General features: G+C 56.2%; 1 protein-coding gene across 23 annotated transcripts in view; it reads left to right on the top strand.

Annotated features, from left to right (window-relative positions):
• The window catches only part of DYSF (dysferlin), a 231,860-nt gene that overhangs the window by 116,443 nt on the left and 92,618 nt on the right, over positions 1-22,799 (top strand). For all 23 annotated transcript variants that reach the window (XM_082425965.1, XM_082425961.1, XM_082425948.1 and 20 more), the window contains 8 exons: positions 2,089-2,220; positions 2,305-2,471; positions 3,267-3,381; positions 3,670-3,775; positions 4,031-4,173; positions 5,893-6,066; positions 21,261-21,354; positions 21,864-21,941. In XM_082425965.1, coding sequence (XP_082282091.1) covers positions 2,089-2,220; positions 2,305-2,471; positions 3,267-3,381; positions 3,670-3,775; positions 4,031-4,173; positions 5,893-6,066; positions 21,261-21,354; positions 21,864-21,941 — 1,009 coding nt within the window. The remainder of the gene's footprint in view (positions 1-2,088; positions 2,221-2,304; positions 2,472-3,266; positions 3,382-3,669; positions 3,776-4,030; positions 4,174-5,892; positions 6,067-21,260; positions 21,355-21,863; positions 21,942-22,799) is intronic.

The raw sequence follows: 22,799 nt of genomic DNA, 5'->3' as shown, positions 1-22,799 counted from the left end.
AACTAGGGAGGGCTGTCAGGCTACAGGGGAGGTGGGGCTGCAGGAGTGGGCCCGGTGGATGCCCGTGAACGGGATCGGTCTCTGACCTCTTGGCCCTGCAGCCTCGGGGAAATGCAAACTGAAAAATTTCCCTGATCCCAAGCAAGGAGAAAAAAAAAAAAAGATATAGGATTGTTTCTCGAAGTCTTCCCCACTGAGTTTATGAGCCCCGCCAGTAGCTCCTGAGCAAGCTCTACAAAAATGTTGGCAGCAAGCAGAGACCAAGAAAACATCGGTGTTTCTTAACTTAAACCAAAGTTGGAAAAAATGAGCACCAGCAGAGAGGGAGCGGAGCCCCAAACTAGACATTTCTTTATTTGCTGTTGCTATTTTGGGTCCCGCAGGCTGGCCCTGTCTGGGGGAGGGCAGGGGAGAGACTGGGGGCGGAGGGGGAAAGGGGGGTCAGGCATTCCTGCCATCTCCCTGGGGCTGCTGGTTTGGAGGGGAAAAGGCTGCTAACCACCCCAGGAGAGAGGACACTGACGTGAACAGTCATGGGGAGGTTTCTGGGGGGTGACACTTGGGGTCAGGGGCTCCTCCAGGCTTCACCGAGGATGAAGCAAAGGCAGAGAGGCTGGATGAAGGGTGAGACTGTTGATGCCTTGCCATGACACCCCTTGCTGATCCTCTTACCCGGCCTGGGCTCTCCCTCCGGGGATCCAGGCCTCCTCTACCAGTTAGAGAGCCCTTAGCTCAGCCTCCCTTTCCTCCTCTGAACCCACCAAGACTTTCTCGTCTCAGTCAGCTCCATGTCCCAGGGGAGACACTCCTCTAAGCTCACACACATGAAGCCTGGGTAGTTAATGTATTACTTCCTCTAAGGGACTGTGTGTTATTCTAAAAGTGAGGCACTTCTGCTCTTCAGGCCGTATCTGACCCTTGATTTCAGTCAAATGGTGAAGCAGTTGTGGAGAATAAATTTTTTATGTTGGGTTGTTGTGGTTATTCCATTTTGGCAGAGCTTCTGAAAGTTTCAGGATAAAAAGCAGTTGAAGACCAGTGAATAGTGGTTAACAGGCTGATAAGCACTTAAAAGGGTAGGGATATCATATGATACACTAACATCCAGCCAACCCCCACCCCCAACCAAAGGAAAAAAAAACCAAAACTGAAAACGAAGGGAGAGGCTTTAACCTCCTCCCCTTTCAGACCTTTCTATCTCTCTTTTTTTAAAAAAAATAATTAATTAATTTACGTTTGGCTGCCTTGGGTCTTCGTTGCTGCGCGCGGGCTTTCTTTAGTTGCGGTGAGCGGGGGCTACCCTTCATTGCGGTGCGCGGGCTTCTCATTGCAGTGGCTTCTCTTGTTGCGGAGCACAGGCTCTAGGTGCACAGGCTTCAGTAATTGTGGCTCGTGGGCTCTAGAGCGCAAGCTCAGTAGTTGTGGCGCACGGGCTTAGTTGCTCCGCGGCATGTGGGATCTTCCTGGACCAGGGCTCGAACCCGTGTCCCCTGCATTGGCAGGCGGATTCTTAACCACTGCGCCACCAGGCAAGCCCAGACCTTTCTATCTCTTATAAAGACATGTTCTAGAACTGCACCATCCAATACGGTAGCCGTATGTGGTTATTTAAATTTAAATTAATTAAACTTAAATAAAACTAAAAATTTAGTTTCTCAGTCACACCAGCTACATTTTAAGGGCTCAACTGCCACATGGGGTCAGTGCATTGGACTGTGCAGAGATAAACCATTTCCACTGTAGCAGAAAGTTCCATTGGACAATGAATGCTATTCTAGAAGAGAACAGAAATGAGGATGTGGTGGGAGAGGGGAGAATGGGGGCTCCTGGTCTCGACATGGCTCGTCTCTGCAGAGAGCATCTAGATGGGGAGGATGCAGTCTTCTCCTGTGATGGGAAGGAATCTTGGCCGGTGGGGGGGGTTTCTTAGTCATACACCCCTCTTCCATGAAATTCTGATAAGTCCTCCAACAGAGCACATACCTGATGGGGTGTCAGGCTGGTATGCTCAGGCCTGGAGTCTCCCCCAAGTCGAGACATACTGACCCTGAAGGGGATTGTGGGTTTCTCTCCTTCTCTGCTACCCAGTATCCAATGGAGGGGGTGCCCGGAGCCCGGATGCCAGTGCAGATTCGGGTCAGGCTGTGGTTCGGGCTCTCTGTGGATGAAAAGGAGTTCAACCAGTTTGCTGAGGGCAAGCTCTCCGTCTTTGCTGAAACCGTGAGTGCCTGACCGCCTGCCCACCCTACCCCCGGCCCCAAGGCTACCGCAGCCCCACTCACTTCTCTGTTGCTCACTCTCCAGTATGAGAACCAGACCAAGCTGGCCCTGGTCGGGAACTGGGGCACAACGGGCCTCACCTACCCCAAATTTTCTGACGTCACGGGCAAGATCAAGCTACCCAAGGACAGCTTCCGCCCCTCAGCTGGCTGGGCCTGGGCTGGAGACTGGTTTGTGTGTCCAGAGAAGACGTGAGTCGTGGACAGGGAGGGCTTGGGGACCCCGTCTGCCCCAGCCATTTCTCTGAAAGGGCCTCGGCTCTATTCATCCCTCTGTCTACTGCCACTGCCCCCTACGCTGGTCACAGCGACTTCCATTTGAACTCTCCCAGGACTGGGGGATCACGAGGCAGCGTTCTTTTCTGGAAGGGTTCTAATGATTGGAAAGTCCTTTATGATTAAGCCGAAGCTGGCCTCCAGTGGACTTTGCGTCCACTGGTTACGGCCTTTTCCTCCAAGATACCACAGGAAGCCCGCTCCCTTCTCTGCGTGTTAATCCCTCCTTTAGTGCCCCTCAGAAAAGCCTCGTCCTTCTCCATCTGCATCGCCATCTCCACCTCCTTCTCCTCTCTCTCTTTTCCAGTTTGGTTGATATTCAACAACTGTTTGTTTGTTTTTTTTTTTTTTTTTAAATTGAAGAGTAACATATATTGTAGTCATGTACTCAAATCTTAAGTATATAGCTCGGTAACATTTTACCTTTCTACAACTATCTATTGAGCTTCAACTACCCACTGGGTTTTCGACGTCTTCAGTTGGCTTCCCTTTCTCTTTCTTTATCTTGGTGGTGACTTTCTCTTCTGTCTGCAAGTGTCTCCCTGGGTCTCCCCTTGACTCGCTGCCCCTCCTCTCTCTCCCCTCATCTCTCTTGTTGGCTGGGGTGAGGCTGACACAGGAAGGTTGGCCCAGGCTCTGGGGTGCTCTGCTGGGGGTTGTGGACGGCCGGGGATCTCTTCGGCAGAGGCTCTGACCCGCCCCCGCCCACAGCCTGCTTCATGACACCGACGCGGGCCACCTGAGCTTCGTGGAAGAGGTGTTTGAGAACCAGACCCGGCTCCCCGGAGGCCAGTGGATCTACATGAGCGACAACTACACGGACGTGGTAAGGGAGTGCTCTGGGGGCAGGTGGGCTCTGCTTTCCTGGAGGCCTGGACATTTGGGCCCAAGAGGGGCCTGTGACTGAAAGAAGAGGAATGTTCTCCCCTGCTCCCACATCCCCAGCGTCCATGCCCTGGTTTCCAGAGGGACAGTGTGTGAGGTCTGGCAAGGGTAGGACACCGAGCCCGAGCCACACGTGGGGCTTTAGAATGTATGTTGTCAGGTTGCATCTTCTCATCTTCCCTGATCACGTCTGTCTCTTCTCATGCTCGCCTGGCCTGTGTTACCCTAGAACGGCGAGAAGGTGCTTCCCAAGGATGACATCGAGTGCCCGCTGGGCTGGAAGTGGGAAGATGAAGAGTGGTCCACGGACCTCAATCGGGCCGTTGACGAACAAGGTGGGCAGCACGTGGGGCCCAGTGAGCACCTGGCAGACCTGCGAGGCGTGCCGGAGGGGGGCACTGTTGAGTGCAGGCCCCTTGGGCCTGGGGTTCTGGCCTTCACTGGGCTGCTTCATCTGGGGGACTTCCTGGGTGAATCCTCACTATAAAGTACAAATTGGGAGTCAGGGGCCACTTGAAAGTCTGTGAACGTACCCCAGATGGAGAGACGGGGAACGGCCAGGCAGTGAGTGATGGGCACCTCTCCCCCAGGCTGGGAGTACAGCATCACCATCCCCCCGGACCGGAAGCCGAGGCACTGGGTCCCTGCTGAGAAGATGTACTACACGCACCGTCGGCGGCGCTGGGTCCGCCTGCGCAGGAGGGACCTCAGCCAGATGGAGGCGCTGAAGAGGGTGAGCCCAGTCGGTGGGGGTGGGTAGGGGTGAGGCCCTGGGGAGGGGAGGCCAGCTGGGCACAGGTGCACACCTCTGTGCAGGGGACATGTACAAGGCACACGGGCTCACTCGAGATGCTCGCAGATCGCACCCAGCACTCACACAGATGCTCACGGACAGAAAACACCCAAATGCCCATGACCAAGCCAGGGGATGCACTTGGAATTCACGCACAGACCTGGAAGGTGCAAAGGCATACCTAGAGTGTGTCTATGGCTAGGTGTCCGAGGGGCAGAGTCTGAGACAGGGACTCGGCTGCTTGTAGTTTATGGAGGCAGTACTCTCAGGGGTGCCAGGGGCAAGGATGTGGTCTCAGGCAAAGTCAGCTTTGGCTTGAGCTGTGGTTCGGGAAGGGGCTCAGTCTGGAGCACCACAGAATGCTCCTCACCAGGCAAGGGGGCTGGGGTGTGTACGGTCTTAGCCGTCAGTCATTGGCTGGGGGTTGCTGGGGGCGTGCTGGAGGGAGCCTGTTCCCTCCAGCACGGCCAGTTCCCTGGAGAAGCGGGATGCTGGTCAAGGGGCTTGGGTGGGCTTGGTCAGCATTTACCAGAGGGCATGTACACAGTGTGAGCACACATGCCCACGGCCGTGCCCAGATACTCTTGGGACACAGACAGGTGCAGAGTGAGCTTGTATGAGCACACAAGTGCCTGTACCTGCTCCTGGGGTCACACAGATGCCCGTGTCGTGCACAGCCTCAGGGCCTGCCTCCCTGGAACCCTCTTGGCCTGCGTCCTTCCTCCCCAAGCACACGTTGGAATTTTGGCTCGAGAACTAGGCCTCCCCCAGTCCTGGAGTAGCCTTTGGCATGACCCGAGTCCCTTCCTCTCTCCTTGGTCACAGTGAATCTAGAGAGGAAGGTCACTGGGTCCCAGGAGAGGCAAGGCTTTTGGGCAGCAGGCTGTTCCTGGTGGCACGAACCAGACTCCACTCTCCCTGTGAGGGCACCCAGGGGACAGAGGCAAAGCCTTGCCAGGCGGTGTGCCTTGCCTGCTCCCTCACCACCAGCATCGTTCCTGGAGAGGGACGCAGCTGGCCTCCGGAACTGGCACTGTCACCGAGCTCACGGCCTGGGCCTGACCTGAGGATCATCTCAGGTCACGAGGTGGATGGGAAGGGGCCTCCGGGGCTCCCCCAGGCTGGGAAAGGACCCTTTGAGAAGAAGTGCGGGGGTCTCTCCACACTGACGTAGGCCTAGCCTCATGGAGAAACAGCCTGGGGCTGGGAAGTGGGCTCTTCATTTTGCCTCTGAATTGCAGACCCATTTCCACTTTTATAAGTTGGGATATGAAGAAGAAAAAGGAAATGACAAGAAAACCTTGGATTTGTGAAATCCACCCAGAATCCAAATAAACAAACAAACCGAAAGCCCAGTGTTTTCATCACTGGGCTGATGTTTTCATCACCTACCTTCCTTTCTTGGCTCCTTGGACCTCCCCACAGCCTAGGGATCCTCTTCTCCTCCTGATTTTCTGACCCGAGGCTCTTGTCACTGCGGAAGCTGCTCAGAGCCCCCTCCTCCGGGCGGCCCTCCCAGGTTTTCCCACCTGGAGGGTGATGGTGTGGGGTGTGTGTGGGGGAATCGTGGAGGGCAGGGAGGGCACAGCCGGAGCCCAACCCAGGACTCCCCGCCAACCTGCCAAGTGGCCTCTGAGTCTGCCCTGTTCTCCCATGCAGCACAGGCAGGCAGAGGCGGAGGGTGAGGGCTGGGAGTACGCCTCGCTCTTTGGCTGGAAGTTCCACCTGGAGTACCGCAAGACAGACGCCTTTCGCCGCCGCCGCTGGCGCCGCCGCATGGAACCACTGGAGAAGACGGGGCCTGCAGCTGTGTTTGCCCTCGAGGGGGCCCTGGTATGTGGCAGTGGTCATCTTGGGTTGGTGGGGTGCAGCGTGGTCTCCCAGGGCTGTTCAGGGCTGATGCAGGAGAGGTGCAGAGGAACCCGGGACAGAACTTTGGCTTCAGTCCTCCGGGGTTGCGTGTGGGGAAAGTGGACACCAGTCTGGGTGTCCTCCTAAAATAAAATAGGTCATTTCTTGGCACCAGAAGACCCACTGCTTTTTTGGTAATCGAGAAGGGACCGGGGGAGAGGGCCCCGGCCTTTTGATGGTCTGACCTGTGACGGGGGCCAAGGGACCTGGCTCTTCTTGAAGAGGCTGGCTGGCCTGGGGAGTGGGTCTGGGAGGTTTTGGCCTGGTCTAAGGGAGTAGCCTGAGAGGTCTAGTGACCCTGAATGTCCTTGGTTGGACATGAGTCCTCCTGAGAGGAGGCTATCTTGTGGGCATCCTCGGGAATTTTGGGGAGAGATGTGCCTCAGAGATCAAACCCCAGGCTGGCTGTCCTGCCTCAGAGAGTACTTCCCAGAGCCAGTGGAATGGGGGTCAGGTCAAGGTTATCCAGGGTCAGGATGATGTGTTCCGCAAAAGAGATGAGCAGACCCTTCCTGGACAGTCTGAGTGGGGACATTCGGGGCCAGGAGGTAGCCTGTCCCCCACTCTGTTGGTGTGGGGGCTCCAGGCATTGGGAGTGAGATGTCCGGGAGGAGACACCTCCTCTGAAATCCAGGTAGGACTATCTGTCCCCTGAGGGGGCTTTGGGCTGTGACACAGGGGAGCAGGTCCCACCAGCTTCACTGGCTGGTGGAATCTGCGTGTGTCTGTGTGAGCCAGCTGTGTGTGTGTGTGTGTGTGTGTGTGTGCGCGCGCGCGTGTGTCCATATGAGCATTTCGTCCGGGTGAGGAGCAGTGGGTCTTAGCCCTCAGCCAAGGAGTACAGTGAGGCAGGCCTCTGACCCGATGGGATGGCTACAGAGAAGGGAGTTGAGGCCGGCAGTGGCCCCGAGGGGTAGTGGGCAGGGCCTGGAGGTTCCATCACTCCCAGGGGTGCCAGTATGGTAGAGGAAACCCTCCGGGGCCCAGATGATGTCAGAGGCTCTGGAGGGAGCCCCTCCTGGGTCTTGGGGGCCAAGTGGTGAGGAGGCTGGAAGGAGACGGCAGAGCTCTGGGCTCTCTGGGGCCCTGAGCTGGTGCTCAGGTTGGGGTTGGAACTTCCACCCAGGCTGGAGCAGCTGCAGCCGGGAGTCTCCTTGTCCTGTCAGAAGGGGCCTAGCTTGGGCACAGGGCAGTGCCTGGGGGAGGTTGTGTGGTTCCAGCTGAGGAGTGGGGAATAAAGACCTCAGCAGGCCTCAGAGGCAGGGCCAGGTCTGAGGGTGCTTGCACTCTAAGGAGCCAGGACTCATTTTCATCCGACGGAAATACAACCAAAGTGGACTGAAGAGAGAAAAAGAGCTTAAGGGCTCAGATTGCTGGGAATCTGATTCACCGAGGTGAATCAGGCATTAGGCCTGGCAGGAACTAGGGGCTCACACAGTGTCCCCGACTCGCTCCTCTGTCTTGGCCCCGTTCTCACACTGGCTCTTTCCATGTCGTTGGCAAAGATGGTGCCTGTGACAGAGGCTGACGCCACCTTTACAGCTAGCACAGCCCAGCGGGCATCCTCTGTTTCCTCACAGCTGGAGACCCCAGAGCGGAGAGTGCACTTTCTCAGTAGTGCCAGTACTGTCTCGTGTGCGATTGACTGGCTCTGCTTGGCCCCGTGCCCACACCAGCCCCTGAGCCTGAGGGCGAGGAACGGAATGTTCTGAATGACCATCCTGGGTCACGCCCCTTTTTTGTGGTTGACAGCCCCACAGGCTGGGGAGAAGAGCATCTGAAAAGGAAAAAACCCCAAACGGTGGTGGACACAGAGCTATAGATGACGACCACAGGACTCTTCTCTTGAATGAGCAGCAGGGAACAAGTGTGGGTTGTTGAGCGGAGGAGGAGTGCTCTGGTCAGAGCTGGGTTTTAGGGCCATTAATCAAGTAGCCGTGGAGGATGGTTGGGGATGGAGAGCCTCCCATCAGGAGACCATCAGGATCTGGGAAGATGTGACCATCTGGGGTGGGAGCCAAGGGACCTAAGTGGAGGGAGGTGGAGTAGCAGGGCTTGGGGAGGGAAGGGTCAAATGGGCATCAGAGGCTCCGCTGGGTGGACGGTAGGGCCGCTCCCATCGCCAGGCCACGGGGCGGGGTGGGCCTGGGGCTGCGATGAGTTCACGGTTGGCCCTGGCAAGTGTGACACACACGGTGAAGTGCTGTATGAGGAAGATGGATGTGGCGGCTGCCTGCCAGGCGGCCCCGGGGCAGGGAGGCTGGGGGCGTGGGCGCTGAGCATCAGTTGTGAGGCGAGGGGGCTGGGAGGAGAGAGGGCGCAAGGCCGGAGGTGCCCAGAGACCCGTGGATGGAAGCGTGGATGGCTCTGGGGCTGGCGAGGATCTAGGGGAAGAAGACGAGCAAGGCTGGCGGACCCACTGCCAAGCTTTCATGGCTCGGTGACCAGGAGAATGAAGAGGGCCATTTCCCAGAACAGAGAAACCAGTCCGTTTATTCTTTACGTGGGAGAAAAATGTCATGAGGGAGCATTGAAATCAAACGTCAAGTGGGAAGGTGAATGATTGTGATGCAGATGGGACTCGCCTGTGAAATGTGGAAGAAACCAAAGTAGTGAAGCCCAGAGTCCTGGGGGAACTTTGCTGACATAGGGAGCCAGAGGCAGACAGTGGTTAGAACGGCTGGATCCACAAACCTGGAGTTGGACACAGTCTTTAGGTGTGACCAGCACTTGGACAGGACCACAGGCCCATTGGACAGAAACTGTCTGGACCACTCTACTTGAGCAAATGAGCCCCCATCAGCACGCGTGCTCACACACACACGCACGCACACACACACATGCACACACACGCATGCACACACACACTCTCCCCTTCCATGGTCACCTTTACATGCTTCCTGCCAGGACCAAGGATGGCCTGGGTTCCCATCCGTAAGTCTGCTGTCCTTCATCCTGGGATGTACTGATGCTCCAGCAAGGCACTGGGGCTGGAGTCCACCCTGCATCATTGGGGCAGATGGTTGGGTTTTCTGGGTGCCAGGACCAATCTATTGTTCTGGGTACTGGCCTTTGCCCACTGGTCACTGATGCCTGCCGATTCACTTGGCGGGAGCGTGGTGGGGTGGGTGAGGCTTCTGAATGGCACTGGTTTGGTTTGAATTCTGCTTCCTCTGCTTCAGCTGTGGAAAGGTCACTTGTCCCTTTAGTGACTCTGTTACTTATGAACGTCACTACATGTATGGGTCCATCATAAGGATTAAGGACATAACCCATGTACAAAGGTGCTTCTCAGTTTTAACGAACATAAGACCCATCTGGGGATCTTGTTAAGACGCATGCTCTTGATCTGCTGTCTGGGTGGGGCCCGAGAGTCTCCATTTCTAACAGCCTCCAGTGATGCCCATGTTGCCGGTCCAAGGACCATCTCTGAGTAACAAGGATGTCGGGTGCACAGTGCATCCCGAAGATGAGGGAGGCAGTCACATCGGCCACTACCGGGTGCCTCTCTGAGGGAGGCGGGGTGTCTATTCCTGACTGGAGGTGTGTCACCAGGGCCCTAGAGAGCGAGGCAGGGACAGGTGACATGTTCTCCCTGCTCCTTGTGGGGAGAAAGTGATCTTTTCTTCCAGTGATCCTCCACCTGATAGTGGAGGCCTGGCTCATGGGAAACCCCTGTCTGATTAGGAAGAGGGATATTTACATGTGAATGCAAATAAACCCAACAGAATCTGCATCTCCGAAGTGCTAGAGGGCAGACTAAGGGTCATTCCAGAGTGACAGCGCCTAATGAGGGTGGCTTCTTGGAGGAGGACCTGGGGAAGCAGAGCTTGGAGGAGGCCAGGACTGTGGGTGGTGGCCAGGTGGGCTTCCTGGTAATCTGACAGTTCTGGACGTCTGGGCGCAAGGGCCAGGCCTGTGGCGCCCCCTTGCCTCCTACTGCCCGTCCCCTGGCCCACGCGTCCACCAGCAAGCTGGGCCTCACTTGCCAGCTCCCCTCCTGAAGACGTCTCACTGGAAGGCAGGCCCAGTCTGCTCATTAGCACGGGCAGCCTTTCCCTGAAACCTTCTGCCGGGGCCAAGCCTGGCTCCCTCTGCGGAGCGGGAGGCCCTGCCTCTGTCTGCTAATCGTCTGCTGTCTCCATCCCGAGCATTATTTTATTTTCGTATTATTCTTTTTCCAGCTAATATCCTGGCATTCCCAAAGACACCGGGTTTCATAATCTTCCTGGCGTTCCCAGGGAGCTGGGAAGCGGAGCACAAAGCTGCTATTATAGCGTGTTCCATCCAGCCTCCCTCTCCTTGCCCCACACCCCTCGCTGCCGCCGCCACCGCCACCGCCGGCGTCCACCCAGTCACCCCCTCCTGACGCCACCGGCCTCTCTGAGAACCCTGGTGACGGCTGCCGGGGATGAGCTCACAGAATCCATCCTGTGGCCCTTGCCCTGGGCCTGCCCTCCATGCGCGAGGATTTTTCCAGAGCCCTGTCTTTGCGCTTGGCCCGGAGTGTCTGGAAGGGTTTTCTGAGATGCCTGAGCCTGGGCAGGGAGAAGAGGAGATGGAGACTCGGCCACATGTGCTCCTAGTCATGGAGATTTTTAGAGCTGGAAGGAACTTTCATGTTCGAAAGCACTCGCCATCTGGCTTTGGTGCTGCTTGAAATTGGATGCAGAGTTGTGGGTGTGCATGTGTGATCTGTGTGTGCACGTGTGTCTGATGTGTAAGCACGTGTGTGATTGCGTGTATGGATGTATATGGAGTGTGCACATGTGTGATATGCGTGTGTGTGCAGTGTGCATGTGTGTGTCTGTGGTGGGTAAATTCTGATGTAAAGTCCATGGTTTTCTCCAATTCTCAAGAAAATCTAGGATCCCAAAGAGGGTAAGAATTACAGAAATCTATTTTACCTCGTGCCGAAGACCAGGCTGAGAGCTGTACGTGCATTGTCTCATTTCATCCTCACAGGGACCCCAGAAGGCTGGATTCTATGATTATACCCATTTTACAGTTGGGGAGACTGAGGTTCCAGAACTGCACTGTCTAATATGAAAGCCACTAGCCAGGTGTGGCTATTTAAAGTTACATTTAAAGTGATTAAAATAAGAAAATTCAGTTCCCCAGTCACACCGGCCACATTCGAAGAGCTCAACAGCCACGCCTGGGTAGTGGCTACCATATTGGACAGTGCAGAACAGTCCCATCACTACAGAAAGTTCTGTTGGACAGTGCTGCTCTAGAACAACTCTGAGCCCCTAATGTAGCCCCAGAAGAAACTGAGGCCTGAGAAGGAGTTTGCCCAGCGGCACGGCATGAGCCGGTTCTAGAACCAAGGCCAGAAGAGCAGGCTCTTCTGCTCTCTCTCCCCAGATTCATCCCCCCACTTGCTATGAGGGCATAAAGTCCTTCCCCCATAGAGGACCCTTGAGCGGGGTCCCAGGGAGCATCATGGGCGGCTGGCTGGAGCCCTCGGCTGGATGCATCCCCCTCCTCGTCTTGTAGCCAGGCAGCTTGGCCTCCCTGAAGCAGTTGGGCAGCTAGAGGGGAGTTGGCACCACTGCCCCCAGCCAGGAAGCCTCCAATTGGTTGGCAGGGGCCTGAGTCCTGACCTGAAGTGCCAAGGACCCACAGAGACAGGCATCCCCAGCCCCAGTCAGGGGGCAGGGAAGGGCAGCTGGGAGTCGGAAGTGCTAAGAAGGGGGTCAGGGAGAAGCTGGTGCCAGAGAGGAGGAATTTGGGATTTGAACTGGCTGAAAAGGAGGTCAGATGTGGGTGGGTGGGGGAGGGGCCACCTCTGGACCTGGATGAAATCCTGCTGTGTGCGGGGCACCTAGGCATGCTTCCTAGAGTGAGCAAAGGCAGCACCTGAGAGGTGAAAGGGGTTTGCCTTATTAAGTAATCAAGACCCCTGGCTGGGTCTGTGGGCCATTGGAAGGCGGCTCTGTGTCTCTTGAATGTCCTAATCAAGCACCTGTTCCACACCTGGCATTGTGCTACAGGGCGGGTTGAGGGCCACCGGAGGATTACACAGAAGGACCATTTGAGTAAATCCTCTAAATATGTGGACTCTGGGTCTATCTCACCCAAGATTCGGATGCTGAAGCCTGCGTGCGTCCACTGAAACTTGTGTGTCTGTGTACCTGAGACAAAATGCCAGCACACAGGCAAGCATGGACTGTGTGTGTTACTGTGCCCCCTGTGTGTCATTATACACGCATGAGGGTCTGTGTACACAGTGGCTAGGGTGACCTTATAATTTATTGTCTGGTCTGGACACTATTAAAAGTCATGTTGGAAAATAGGCATAAGCTAGGCAAACAAGGACATACAGTTGTCCTGATGACGGAGGCACTCTGGCATGGCCTAAAACCTGCTTGAGCGTCCTCTGCAGACTTCAGAGACCTGGAAAGCCTAGAGGGACACACAGGCACATGCAAACACAGATACTCGTGCCAGCCCACACGTGGCATTGTGGATTCTCCAGGTTTCCTAATTCCACTCCCAGGCTCCCCAGGGGCTGGCCGGTAGCTTTGCAAGGAGTTTCACAGCTGCTCTCAAGCCCTGGCTCCAGCTGTAAATTAAATGGGGTTGCACACTCGCCTGCTATTCCACTTAAGGTTGCAATCAGCCCTGATTAGGAAGAGAGGGCTGTGTGTTCCCAAGTTTTCTCTTTTACAGGGTTCTCCTCTGGCCTGGCCTGTGGGCCTGTGTGGGGTTTCCCTGGAAGCTGAGGCCAGGGCAGTCAGGGCAGTGACATGGGTGTGGGCTCTCCAGGGCCCTGACTTGGCACTCAGTCCCGTCCTGCCTCAGATCCCTGCTCAGGTGCTGAGTTCTGATGGGGAAGCAGGAGCTGGGAAGAGCCCTGCGGGGGTCCTGGGAGATCCCGGGCTCTACCAGCAAATTTCCCATGCATCCTGAAGGAAAACATGAATCTCTGGGTCCCAGTTTTCTCACTTATCAGATGGAGGTGATAACAACACAGCAAAAATAACCACCTCCCCTGACAGAGCAGGGGTTGGCAAACGATGGCCCACTGGCCAAGTCTGGCCCTCTGCCTTTTTGTGTAAACAGGGCTGTATCAGCACAACCATGCTCATCCATGTGCACGTTGTCTACGGCTGCTGAGTAGTTGCAACAGAGCCTACGTGGCTGGCAAAGGTGAAAGTATTTACTCTCGGGCCCTTTATGGATAAAGTTTGTCAACCGTTCTAGAGCATATGCTGTGTGTCAGGCAGTGCCCTCTGCCCTGTTCATGTATTATCTCATTTAGGCCTCCCAATAATCCTGAGGTAGATTTTATTAGTGCTCCCATTTTACAGAGAAACAAACTGAGGCACAGAGAAAACAAGTAATAATTATTTTAGTGGTGTTTCCTTGGTTGAATATTGTGAAAAATCTTATGGGTAATGGCTGGGTTGCACAGGTTTATAGCACTCTTCTCTACATTGTCATTTGTTATTTGGGTGTCCCAGCAGAGCCGTTGGTGAAGAAGAGATCCTGGCAGGTCACCCGAGGCCTGCCTGTGCTGGTCGACGTTTAACAACTGGCTCTCCGGAAAAAAATCCAGAGAACAAATCCAGCTCTACTTGTAGCATTTGCTGATATGGTATAAATATCCCTGCCATGGCCAATTGCAAGGTCTCAATGTGAGATCACAGAATGTGGGGATAGGAGGAGATGGGCAGTAGCACACCATTATATAGTGTTTATATAGTACTTCCACCTCACAGATACTCTAGATGTAAATCACCTTGGGAGCAAGATAACAGTAAAAGGTAGTGGAAGAATTTGGAAGTGATGCGTTTGAATATTTATCACCTTGGTTTTAGAAATGATTTCTGAAGTTACAAATTTATATGATTTAATTTTTGCAAGTGACTGTGTTTAACAAATGGCTTGCAAATGGCTGGAAATTTAATGATCTCTCATGAGCCCTGAGAGCCAGCTCCAGCACCTGCTGCTCTCGGGGGTCTTCTGATCTTGTTCACATAAAGAAAGAGATTGGGGCTCCGCATAGTGGCACCCCTCCTGTCAGCTCTGTCACCTGTGCTCTTTGGATCCGTCAGACATAGGAATTGAGTCCTTCCTGTAAGGCGAGGAGGGTGGCTGGCCCCTGAAACCCATATGCTTGACTCCGCTGGGGCAGGGCGTGCCCTGGTGGCCCCTGGAGCTACCTCCGAGGCTCCATTTCTTCCTGACCGCCGTGAGTGTGGCTTCTGTGTTTCTGTCCCCCTCTTACTCAGCCCTGGGGAGCCCCGCTGCTCAGCCTGTGTCCTTTTGCTGCATCCTCCTCTGCTCTGGCCCCTTCTGTCTCCTCGGTGCCTCCGCTTTATAGATCCTGAACCAGACCTCTAGACCCCGTGTGGGAGTGCCAGAGGGAGGAGGCATGTGTGTGACAGCCTGTGTGCAGAAAGAATCTCGGAAACGCCAGGGGTCTGCTGCTCGGTCTTGGATCCACTTTAGGTGGGTCGAGGAGTCCCCTTCACAGACTCCTTGTTTTCCCAGAACCTGCCCACCTCCTCCCTGTGTGGCGGCCAGGGTCCCGGGAGGTCAGCCCTCAGCAGAGAAGGTGGGCTTGGCCACTGGCTCAGGGGACCCCTGGGGAGCCCTGGCATCTGGGAAGGAGAGTTCCTCACCCTCCTGAGCTCGGGCACCTCCAGGGAGCCGTGGCTGCCAGCGGGGCAACAGCGGGTTGGAGGCCCCCCAGTCCCCTTGGGCAAGCAGCAGGATCGCTCCCACAGCTAGCCACAAGACCAAGTGCGTGGCCACAGACCGCGTGGCTGCCAGCCCCGGCCTGGGAGTCACATCGGCATGAGCTATGGAGGGAGGAATGTGACTGTGGGAAACTCAATGCCCCGAGCCTGGCCTGGGGCTGGGGAAGAGTGTGAGTGCGGAGTGGGGGTGAAGGGTGGGTGGGTGGAAACCAGACCCTTAGCTACCCCTGCAGCCTGGTTCTGCTCAGGGCTCCAAGTGAGAGCAGAGGGAAACCAGCCCTCCCGCTCCCGGCCTCGCCCTGCCCCAGCCTTGCCCCTCTAGCCGAGCCTTCCCTAAGCTCTGGAGGGGGGCAGACCTCCAGCGTGTCACTGCTCCCCCTGTTCCAGCACCCCTCTTCTTTCCCCTCCTCCGGGAAACCTTCCTGAATGGGACCTTCCAAGGGCCCACCCTGTTCCATTCCACCCCACAAATGGCCCCATCCTGGGGTGTAAGTGAGCCCACGTCACTCTCTCTTTCTCTGGTGGCATCTGACCCTGAGCCCCATGAGGTTGGGAGGTTGCTGTCTGATGCACACTTTCCTGTCGCTTTCCCTGGGACCTAAGGCCTGAGTGCTGTGCACATGCCTTAGGGCGGGGATGCTGGTGATTCATTTCATGCGATAAATCTTCATTGAATGCCTACTAAGTGCCAGACACTGGGGTCAGGTGCAGGGGATAAAGGAACGTGCATGCCTTACCTATACACATGGAAAGATGGATGCAGGAGAGATGCTAGGAGAGGCTGGGTAGGGGCTGCTGATAAAGGCAGGGCAGTCGAGGAAGTGTCCAAGCCTCAGTGATGACTGAGTTGAGGGAAGAGCTCAAGTTAGCTTGTCTGGAGGGCATTCCAGGTGGTGAGAACAGCCAGTGCAAAGGTCCTGTGGCAGAGGGATGGTGATGAATTCCAAACTTAAAGCCAGAGGGCAGGGATTAAGGCGGGGGAAGGTATTGTTCAGCATGAAACTGGTGAGATGAATGCTGATTATGTGCCAGGGACCTGTCAAGGGCTGTGGGTACGTTTCATTTAATTTCCACCTGTGGTTTCAGCTGGGGACAATTTCTATCCCCCACCCCATCCCCCAAGGGACATTTGACAATGTCTGGAGATATTTTTGGTGGTCACAACAGAGGGAGGGGGGCAGCTATGGACATCTAGTGGGTAGAGGCCAGGGATTCTGCTGAACATCCAACAATGCACAGGACAGTCCCCACAGCAACGAGTTACGTAGCCCCAAATGTCAGTAGTGCCAAGGCTGAAAACCCCTGCCTTTTCCTCAGTAGCCCGTCGAGGTGAGTGTTACCACGATGGCCACTTTACAGTGAGGAATCTGAGTTTCAGGCTTCCCTGAGGCACCCCCAGCTACCCTCCTCCGACCCACACTGTGAGCTCCAGGCACCTGCCCCCCACCCCCCTTCCTGGTGCCTGACATGGAGCCCGATGCCCGGGGACTGGCAACCTGATGTTCTCTATGTCAGAGCTTCAGGGTCTGTAAAATGAATGAGTTGCCCTGATCGTCTACTCTATGCACATGCTGTGCAATGTCAGGGAGATGCAGGCCGCTCTTCCTCCACGCAATCGTTAAGTGGCTTGGCCTTTGTGTGCCATAGTTTGCCCGTCTGGAGAACAAAGGCAGTAACAGTCCCTGTTGTAAGGTGGTAAGGTGTCGGCAGGATTCTGCTGTGACGATAGATGCTAAGGACAGCATCTCTGCTGCGCCTCCACTGACCCTCTCTTCTCCCCTCTGCCCACATCATCGCTTTCTCAGGGGGTGCTTCCCTCAAGTCAGGTTCGGCCCAGAAAGTTCCTTTAGCCCCAAACAGTTCCCTCCAGAAAATGGGTGATTATGTGACAGGAGAGGCACCTACAGAGACTGGGGTTCAACTTGGATTTTATTCCTTGATCAGTAAATATTTGCTGAGGGCTTCTGTGTGCCAGGCATCGTAGCGGGTTCTGGGGACACAGCAGTGCCCTCACGGAGCCAGAGAGACAATGAACAAAAACGTTAATATAGCAAATGTGTGGGGTAATACGTGCTATGAGGAACAGTAAAGCTGAATAAGAGAGTAGACAGGGCTATTATGTGGGGTTGGGGTGTGTGGGGTGGGGTATGTGACGGTGTGGATGTAAACATGAGTTTTGACCTTTGAGGGAAGGCCTCTCTGGGGAGGTGACATTTTATGTCTCCACAAGCAGCAATACCTATTTTACAACTCGAATGTGGGAAAGGCCTGACACAAAGTAGGTGTTCAATAAACACAAGTGGCATGCCAGAGGGACGGGCTGACAGGAGGGAGATGCTTCCCAGAAGCTCCCAAATCAGCTTTTCATGAGACTTCATTGTTTGCTTTGAGAGAAATTCCCCAAACGTGAGCCATGTATGTCCACGTGTGAAAGCCAAAAATATGCTTCAAAGTGGAAAAAGCGTGGCATTGGATTATCTGTGTTAACGCACAGGCTGATCCCCTGACCTGGCCTTTGTCATCAGCTCTCCCCAGAAAGGTGTGTGCTCATTCATTCATTCACTCATTCTCTAATTATTAATTGGGCACCCGCTGTGTGTGAGGGGTTCTGCTGGATGCTGGGTGCATGGGGGGAACGTCACAGAGCCCTCTGTGGGAGGGGCAGACAGTGAACAGGTATTTACCTGTTCATTCATCACCTCCATTTACAATGGAGGGTGATATATGCAGTAAGGGGGAAATCTGGGGCTCTGTGGGAGCACACGGGAGGTGTACCTAACTCATCCTTGCAGGGTGACCCTGAAGGTGAGACTGGATGTCTGAGGAAAAAGCCAGGGAAAGAGCAGGGCGGAGAGAACTATGTGCAGGAGGCCTGAGGGCGAGAAAGGGGACCCTGGGGGTTCAGCTGGTTTGAGTGTGGAGGCAGCAGGCTGTGGTGTTTGGGAGTGAGCATCTTGACTGCTGGAGACTCAACGCAGGGGCTGCTGCCGGGCTGGGAGGGGGGCCGGCCTCCGCTCTGCTCCTAAGGTCTGAAGGGGATGCGTGGAGAGCCCAAGTCCCCCCGGGAGGGTCAGTGGGCCAGAGGATGTAAAGGCGCTGGCCTGCTGTGTGGGTGGAATTCTGCCCAGCCTGGGAACCTGGCTGACTGCAGGGCTGAGGCCCCTCTGGCGGGGACTGGACTTACTGGGGACTCTAGGTGTGTGTGTCGTCCTGGTTCTCCTAGCTTCTTCCCAGCAACCCCTGTCTGTCTCCTTGAGCAGGGAGGGGAGGGAAGGGGAGGTGGAGGCAGGGCCACGCAAGGGCGGCAGATGGGGGTGGGGCGGACAGAGGCCCTGTGGACCGGGGGGAGCGGCTGTGGGCCCCTCCTCTGGAGACAGGGCAGGTGGAGGAGCCTCGGCAGCCCCTTGGGGCCACCCCGAGGGAGCGCTGGTTCTGCCTCTGAAGGGTGTCATTCTTGGTGCCAGGGCCTGCTGTGGGCCAGGACTGAGCCGGGCCTGAGGTACCTAGCCCTGGCCTTGTGGAAATCCCAGGGAGGGGGACACCTTTTTGCATCACAGGCAGGCGGCCCTGCCTTTGGACAGAGACCCAGAAAGCGCTGCCAAAGCCCCGGACAGAGGCCATTGGGTGGGACCGCTGCTGACGGGACGCGGCTGGGGGGCCACCTGGAGGAGGTGCGCGCTGAGTGGGGATGTGCCCTGGAGGCAGCCCGCAAGCGTGTAGGTCCCTGCAGGCGCCTGGTGGGAGAGAGGAATCATGGGGCCCATGGGTGCCGGAGGTGGCTTCCCTCCCCGCACTCACCTCAGCGCCCTACTTGCTGGTGTGGGGCATATGTGTGGCCAGGGTGAGGTGGAGGGGCTACAGAGCCTGCCCTCCCCTCGACCAAGGCGCCCTGAGCTGCCTGCACTAAGCCTCGTGGCACCTGGGGGCTGGCCGAACCCTGGTTCCAGCATCCTGACCTGCTTTCCTTGGCGTCCCTGTACCTCATGCCTGGGGTGGCCTGCTGGGCCCCCAGCTCCGGCCCTACATGCGGCCTCGTAGACCCTCCGACCAGAGCTACTAGCTGCTGGGCTTGGTGTGGGTGGCGGCAGGGCCAGAGCTGTGAGGCTGGGCCCAAGGCCTCTCCTGGCGGGAACCCAGGACGCCCGGGACCCACACCTGCCGGCAGGGAAGATTGCAGATGCTGTGGCCTTTGGGTTCTCACCTGTCTGCATCCCTCCCTGTTGTCCTGCTCTCCTGTGTGTGCGTGTGTGCACACGCGTGCATGTGTGCGTGCATGTGTGTGTGCACGTGTGTGTGCGTGCATGCGTGTGTATGTGTGTGCGTGTGTGTGTGTGCGTGTGTGTGTGTGTGTGTGTGTGTGTGTGTGGAGAGAGGTTGATTGCTTGACTGACCGATTTTGATTTCTGCCCAGGACTGTGCCTTTGCACTGAAATGTCCACTTTCCCAGCTCCTGGAATAATTTTGAACAAATATGGGGTATATGAATACCACCCCTGAGCACAATTAGTAACTTCATGGTTTATGACCTCCACAGGTGGTGTGCTCACACAACATGGGATTTATCCTCCTAACAATCCCAGCAACTCTCTGAGATAGATACTGGAGAATTATCCCAAATTTATAGAGAGACTTGTGCAGAGAGGTTAAGCAACCTGCCCAAAGTCACACAGCTAGTAAATGGTAGGGCCAGAACTGGAGCCCAAGGAATCTGATTCTAGAGCTTGTGTTGAAATTGTGACCAAAGGAAAGGGGGGGGGGTCACTGTATCTTCCTGTCAGAAAGGGGGGTGTCCTGTGCTAGGAGCAGAGCCCACCCAGTCGTAGCCAGACCTCGGTGGGTCCCCTGGGAGAGCGGATGAACATGTCTTTCCCCCGTATGTGTTTTATGGGCCCTTTTGTGGGATGGAGCAGAGGATGACTCTGCCTGCCTTTAGGTTGCATTTCCTTGTTGACGCAGAGTGACCAGGGCAGGCCTTCCCTGGGTGTGCTAAGATGAGCTTTGGGGAGCGTGGCCCGCCCGATTGGATTTGGGGGAAGTAAGCCCTGGTGTTGGAGGGGGAAGGTGGAGCAGGTCACTGGGGGTCTGACCAGGACCCTTCAGGTGGCGAGAGCCATGGAGGGCTTCCGGCCGGGAGCCGAGTGCTGAGTGTGGGTAATGCAGCTGGCTCTGGTCCTGGGTGCGGGCTGATCGGAAGCCAGTGGACGGGCACCCAGGGAGGCTTCTTGGACTGGAGGTCTGGGGCTAGGCCCTGAGGGTGGGCATGGTTTGGAGAGGAGGAGCAACTAGGTGGCCGTACATCTGGGGGCGTGGGGCGATGATGTAGCTGCAGGGCCTGGGGAGAGGTCGAGACTCCTAGGAAATGGCTGCCGCCAGGTGGAGGGCAGGGTGGCCTTGGGAAGTGGCTGCTCTGGGTGGGCCTGGGCGGGGTGAAAATGCCACGGGAGGGGAGGCCGGGGTTTTCTTTCAAGGGTGTGCATGCTTGTGTGTTGGGAAGAGGGACTGGCGAGGGACTGGGGCAGGTGACAGTGTGGGGAGGCGGGGAGGGCTTGCAGAGGAAGCGGGCAGTCCCTCTGTTGGGCTTCTGCCGTGGGAGGCTGGTGGAGCTGATATCACAGAAAGCCAGGTCTGGAAGGACGGGCTGCTGTGTGACTGGCACATTTTCAGTTTTTGTGGGGGCCTTGATCCCCGCTGGGGCTCATCCCTGATGAGGGCCGGTGGTGTGGCAGAGGTGGTGGTGGAGGGAAGCAGCGCACCAAGGAGGGGGGCATCTGGTCCAAGGAGGCTGGTTTATGGCCCAGTGGTTAGAGCCCAGTGCTAACAAGGGCAAGGTTTACACACAGCTTCTGAGGCTGAGTGTAGACCCACCCTGCCTCTGCTCCTGTTCCCTGTCCTCAGGCTGAGGCCTCCTCTGACCGTCAGCACAGTGGGAGCTGATGAGAGACAGTGGAGGAGGCAGTGCAGCTTCTCCCCAGAGCTGGGGACCCAGCTACGTGCCTGTGTGTCCCTGGCACCACACCATGTCCAGACATGTCTTGGGTGGACAGAGATGCTAGACAGGGCCCTCCAGACTCGGGCTCCCCTTAACTCATCACCCCGGGCAGATCCCCACTGGATTCCCTCTCAGAGAGCCCCTTCGAGTCTTTCCTTCTATCAAACTCTAACCTCTTAGGCTGGAACAACTCAAAATCCCATTCTGGCTCGTCTGGTCTCCACTAGAGAGGGAGAATTTCCCTGTGGACTTAACACTGGGGTCTGGGGAGGCGCTCCCCCGGAGTGAAATCAGAGCTTTGGGCAGGTGAGGAGCCTTGTCTAAAGGACCCTGGGGACCTGACTCTCTGTACCAGTCTCCCTGCCACCCCCAGGCTCTGGGGTCAGAGTCTGTGGTGACCAGCTCTCCATCTCCAGGGCGGCGTGGTGGACGACAGGAGTGAAGATTCCAAGTCTGTCTCCACCTTGAGCTTTGGCGTGAACAGACCCACGATTTCCTGCATCTTTGACTGTAAGTGACGTTTGGAGGTGTCTACCGGTGTGACACGGATGAGTGTGTAGCCTTACATTCCTGTTTGTGTGGGTTACATGGTCAGGTGTATATGTGGAGGCTGAGGAGGACTGAGTCTGGGTGTTTTGTTAGTGGGTCAGTGTCTCTTGGTGTGTGTGTGTGTGTGTGTGTGTGTGTGTCAACTCTAAGCCTGAAATCCAGCATTCAAGGCGCTGTGCATTCTCACTGCCCCCATCATCTGTGACCCCTCCACTCCTTCCCCTTCCTCTGCCACCTCCCCAGCTGTCACCAGGCCCAAGGACACATCACTTGGGGGTCTACCTTTGGACTGTGGTCTGCTCTCCTGATCTTGAGAACAGCTAACTCCAGCACAGCGTACACGTGTCGTTTCTACCATCCAGCCCCTCTGTCCGCTGCCCGTTCTAGGGACACCCTCTGTCCTCCCCTCTAGCCCCAGATCTTGTTCATCCCCAACCCCTCACTTGGCATCTGTTTCTTCCTCGGTGCAGACGGGAACCGCTACCATCTACGCTGCTACATGTACCAGGCCCGGGATCTGCCTGCGATGGACAAAGACTCCTTTTCTGGTAGGTGGGAGGAGGGAGGAGAGCCAGGGACCAGGGACTGAGAGCTGGGAACAGAGCCATTGGGCCTTCAGACCACAGGGAACATGGCCCAGGCTTCTCCCATGGTGGGTCGGCGGACGCTGTGTTTGTTGGGTTTGTGGAGGTGAGGGCTGCTGTCAGGTCACTGTGTCCTCCTGGTTGTCAGGTGGCCTGCTTGACCCGTCTGCAGGTTTTGGCTTTACTGACCGTCCCCTGCTCCTGAAAGCCCCCTGGCCTTGGCCCCTGGGACACCCCTCTCTCCTGGTCTCCTGCAGCTTCCTGCTGCTGCACCTGCTCCGACTCAGCTACTGCCCTCTAAGCCTGATGTTTCCGAGAGTTCTGTGTGTGTTCTCTTCTCTGGGCACTGGGGTCCCCCAGGCAACCCAGTAGCCACTCCTGTTGGGGAAGCTTCCAGGTGTTTAGTTCCTTTATGTCCAGCTACATTTTCGGTGTCTCCCCTGGAAGACTCAGAGGCACCTCAGTTCATCTTGTCCAAGCTGAACTCCTTGGGACCCCTCCCCCAGATCCAGGCCCCCCTTTACTTCCCACCTTGGTCCTAGTATCACATCAATGCGCTTCTACTACCCATCAGGTTGGTAACAATCAGGTGCCCAGTTCTGTTGATTCTGGCTCCTGAATCTGTCTCGGAGATTGTTCCCTCCTATTCTGCATCGTGGCTGCCGTCTCACACTGGCCTTACCCCTTTTATCTGAATGCTCCAGTCATCTCCTGGCCTCCCTGTGACCTTCCACACAACCCCAGACACAGCTGGTCATGTCACTCCCCTGATTTCAGATATAGACACTAACAGGTAAATCCCCAACTCTTTAGCCTGGCGGA

Source organism: Balaenoptera physalus (genome assembly GCF_965194825.1).
Source record: "Balaenoptera physalus genome assembly, chromosome: 15".
Taxonomy (NCBI): domain Eukaryota; kingdom Metazoa; phylum Chordata; class Mammalia; order Artiodactyla; family Balaenopteridae; genus Balaenoptera; species Balaenoptera physalus.
This window is presented reverse-complemented; position numbering and strand designations above follow the sequence as displayed.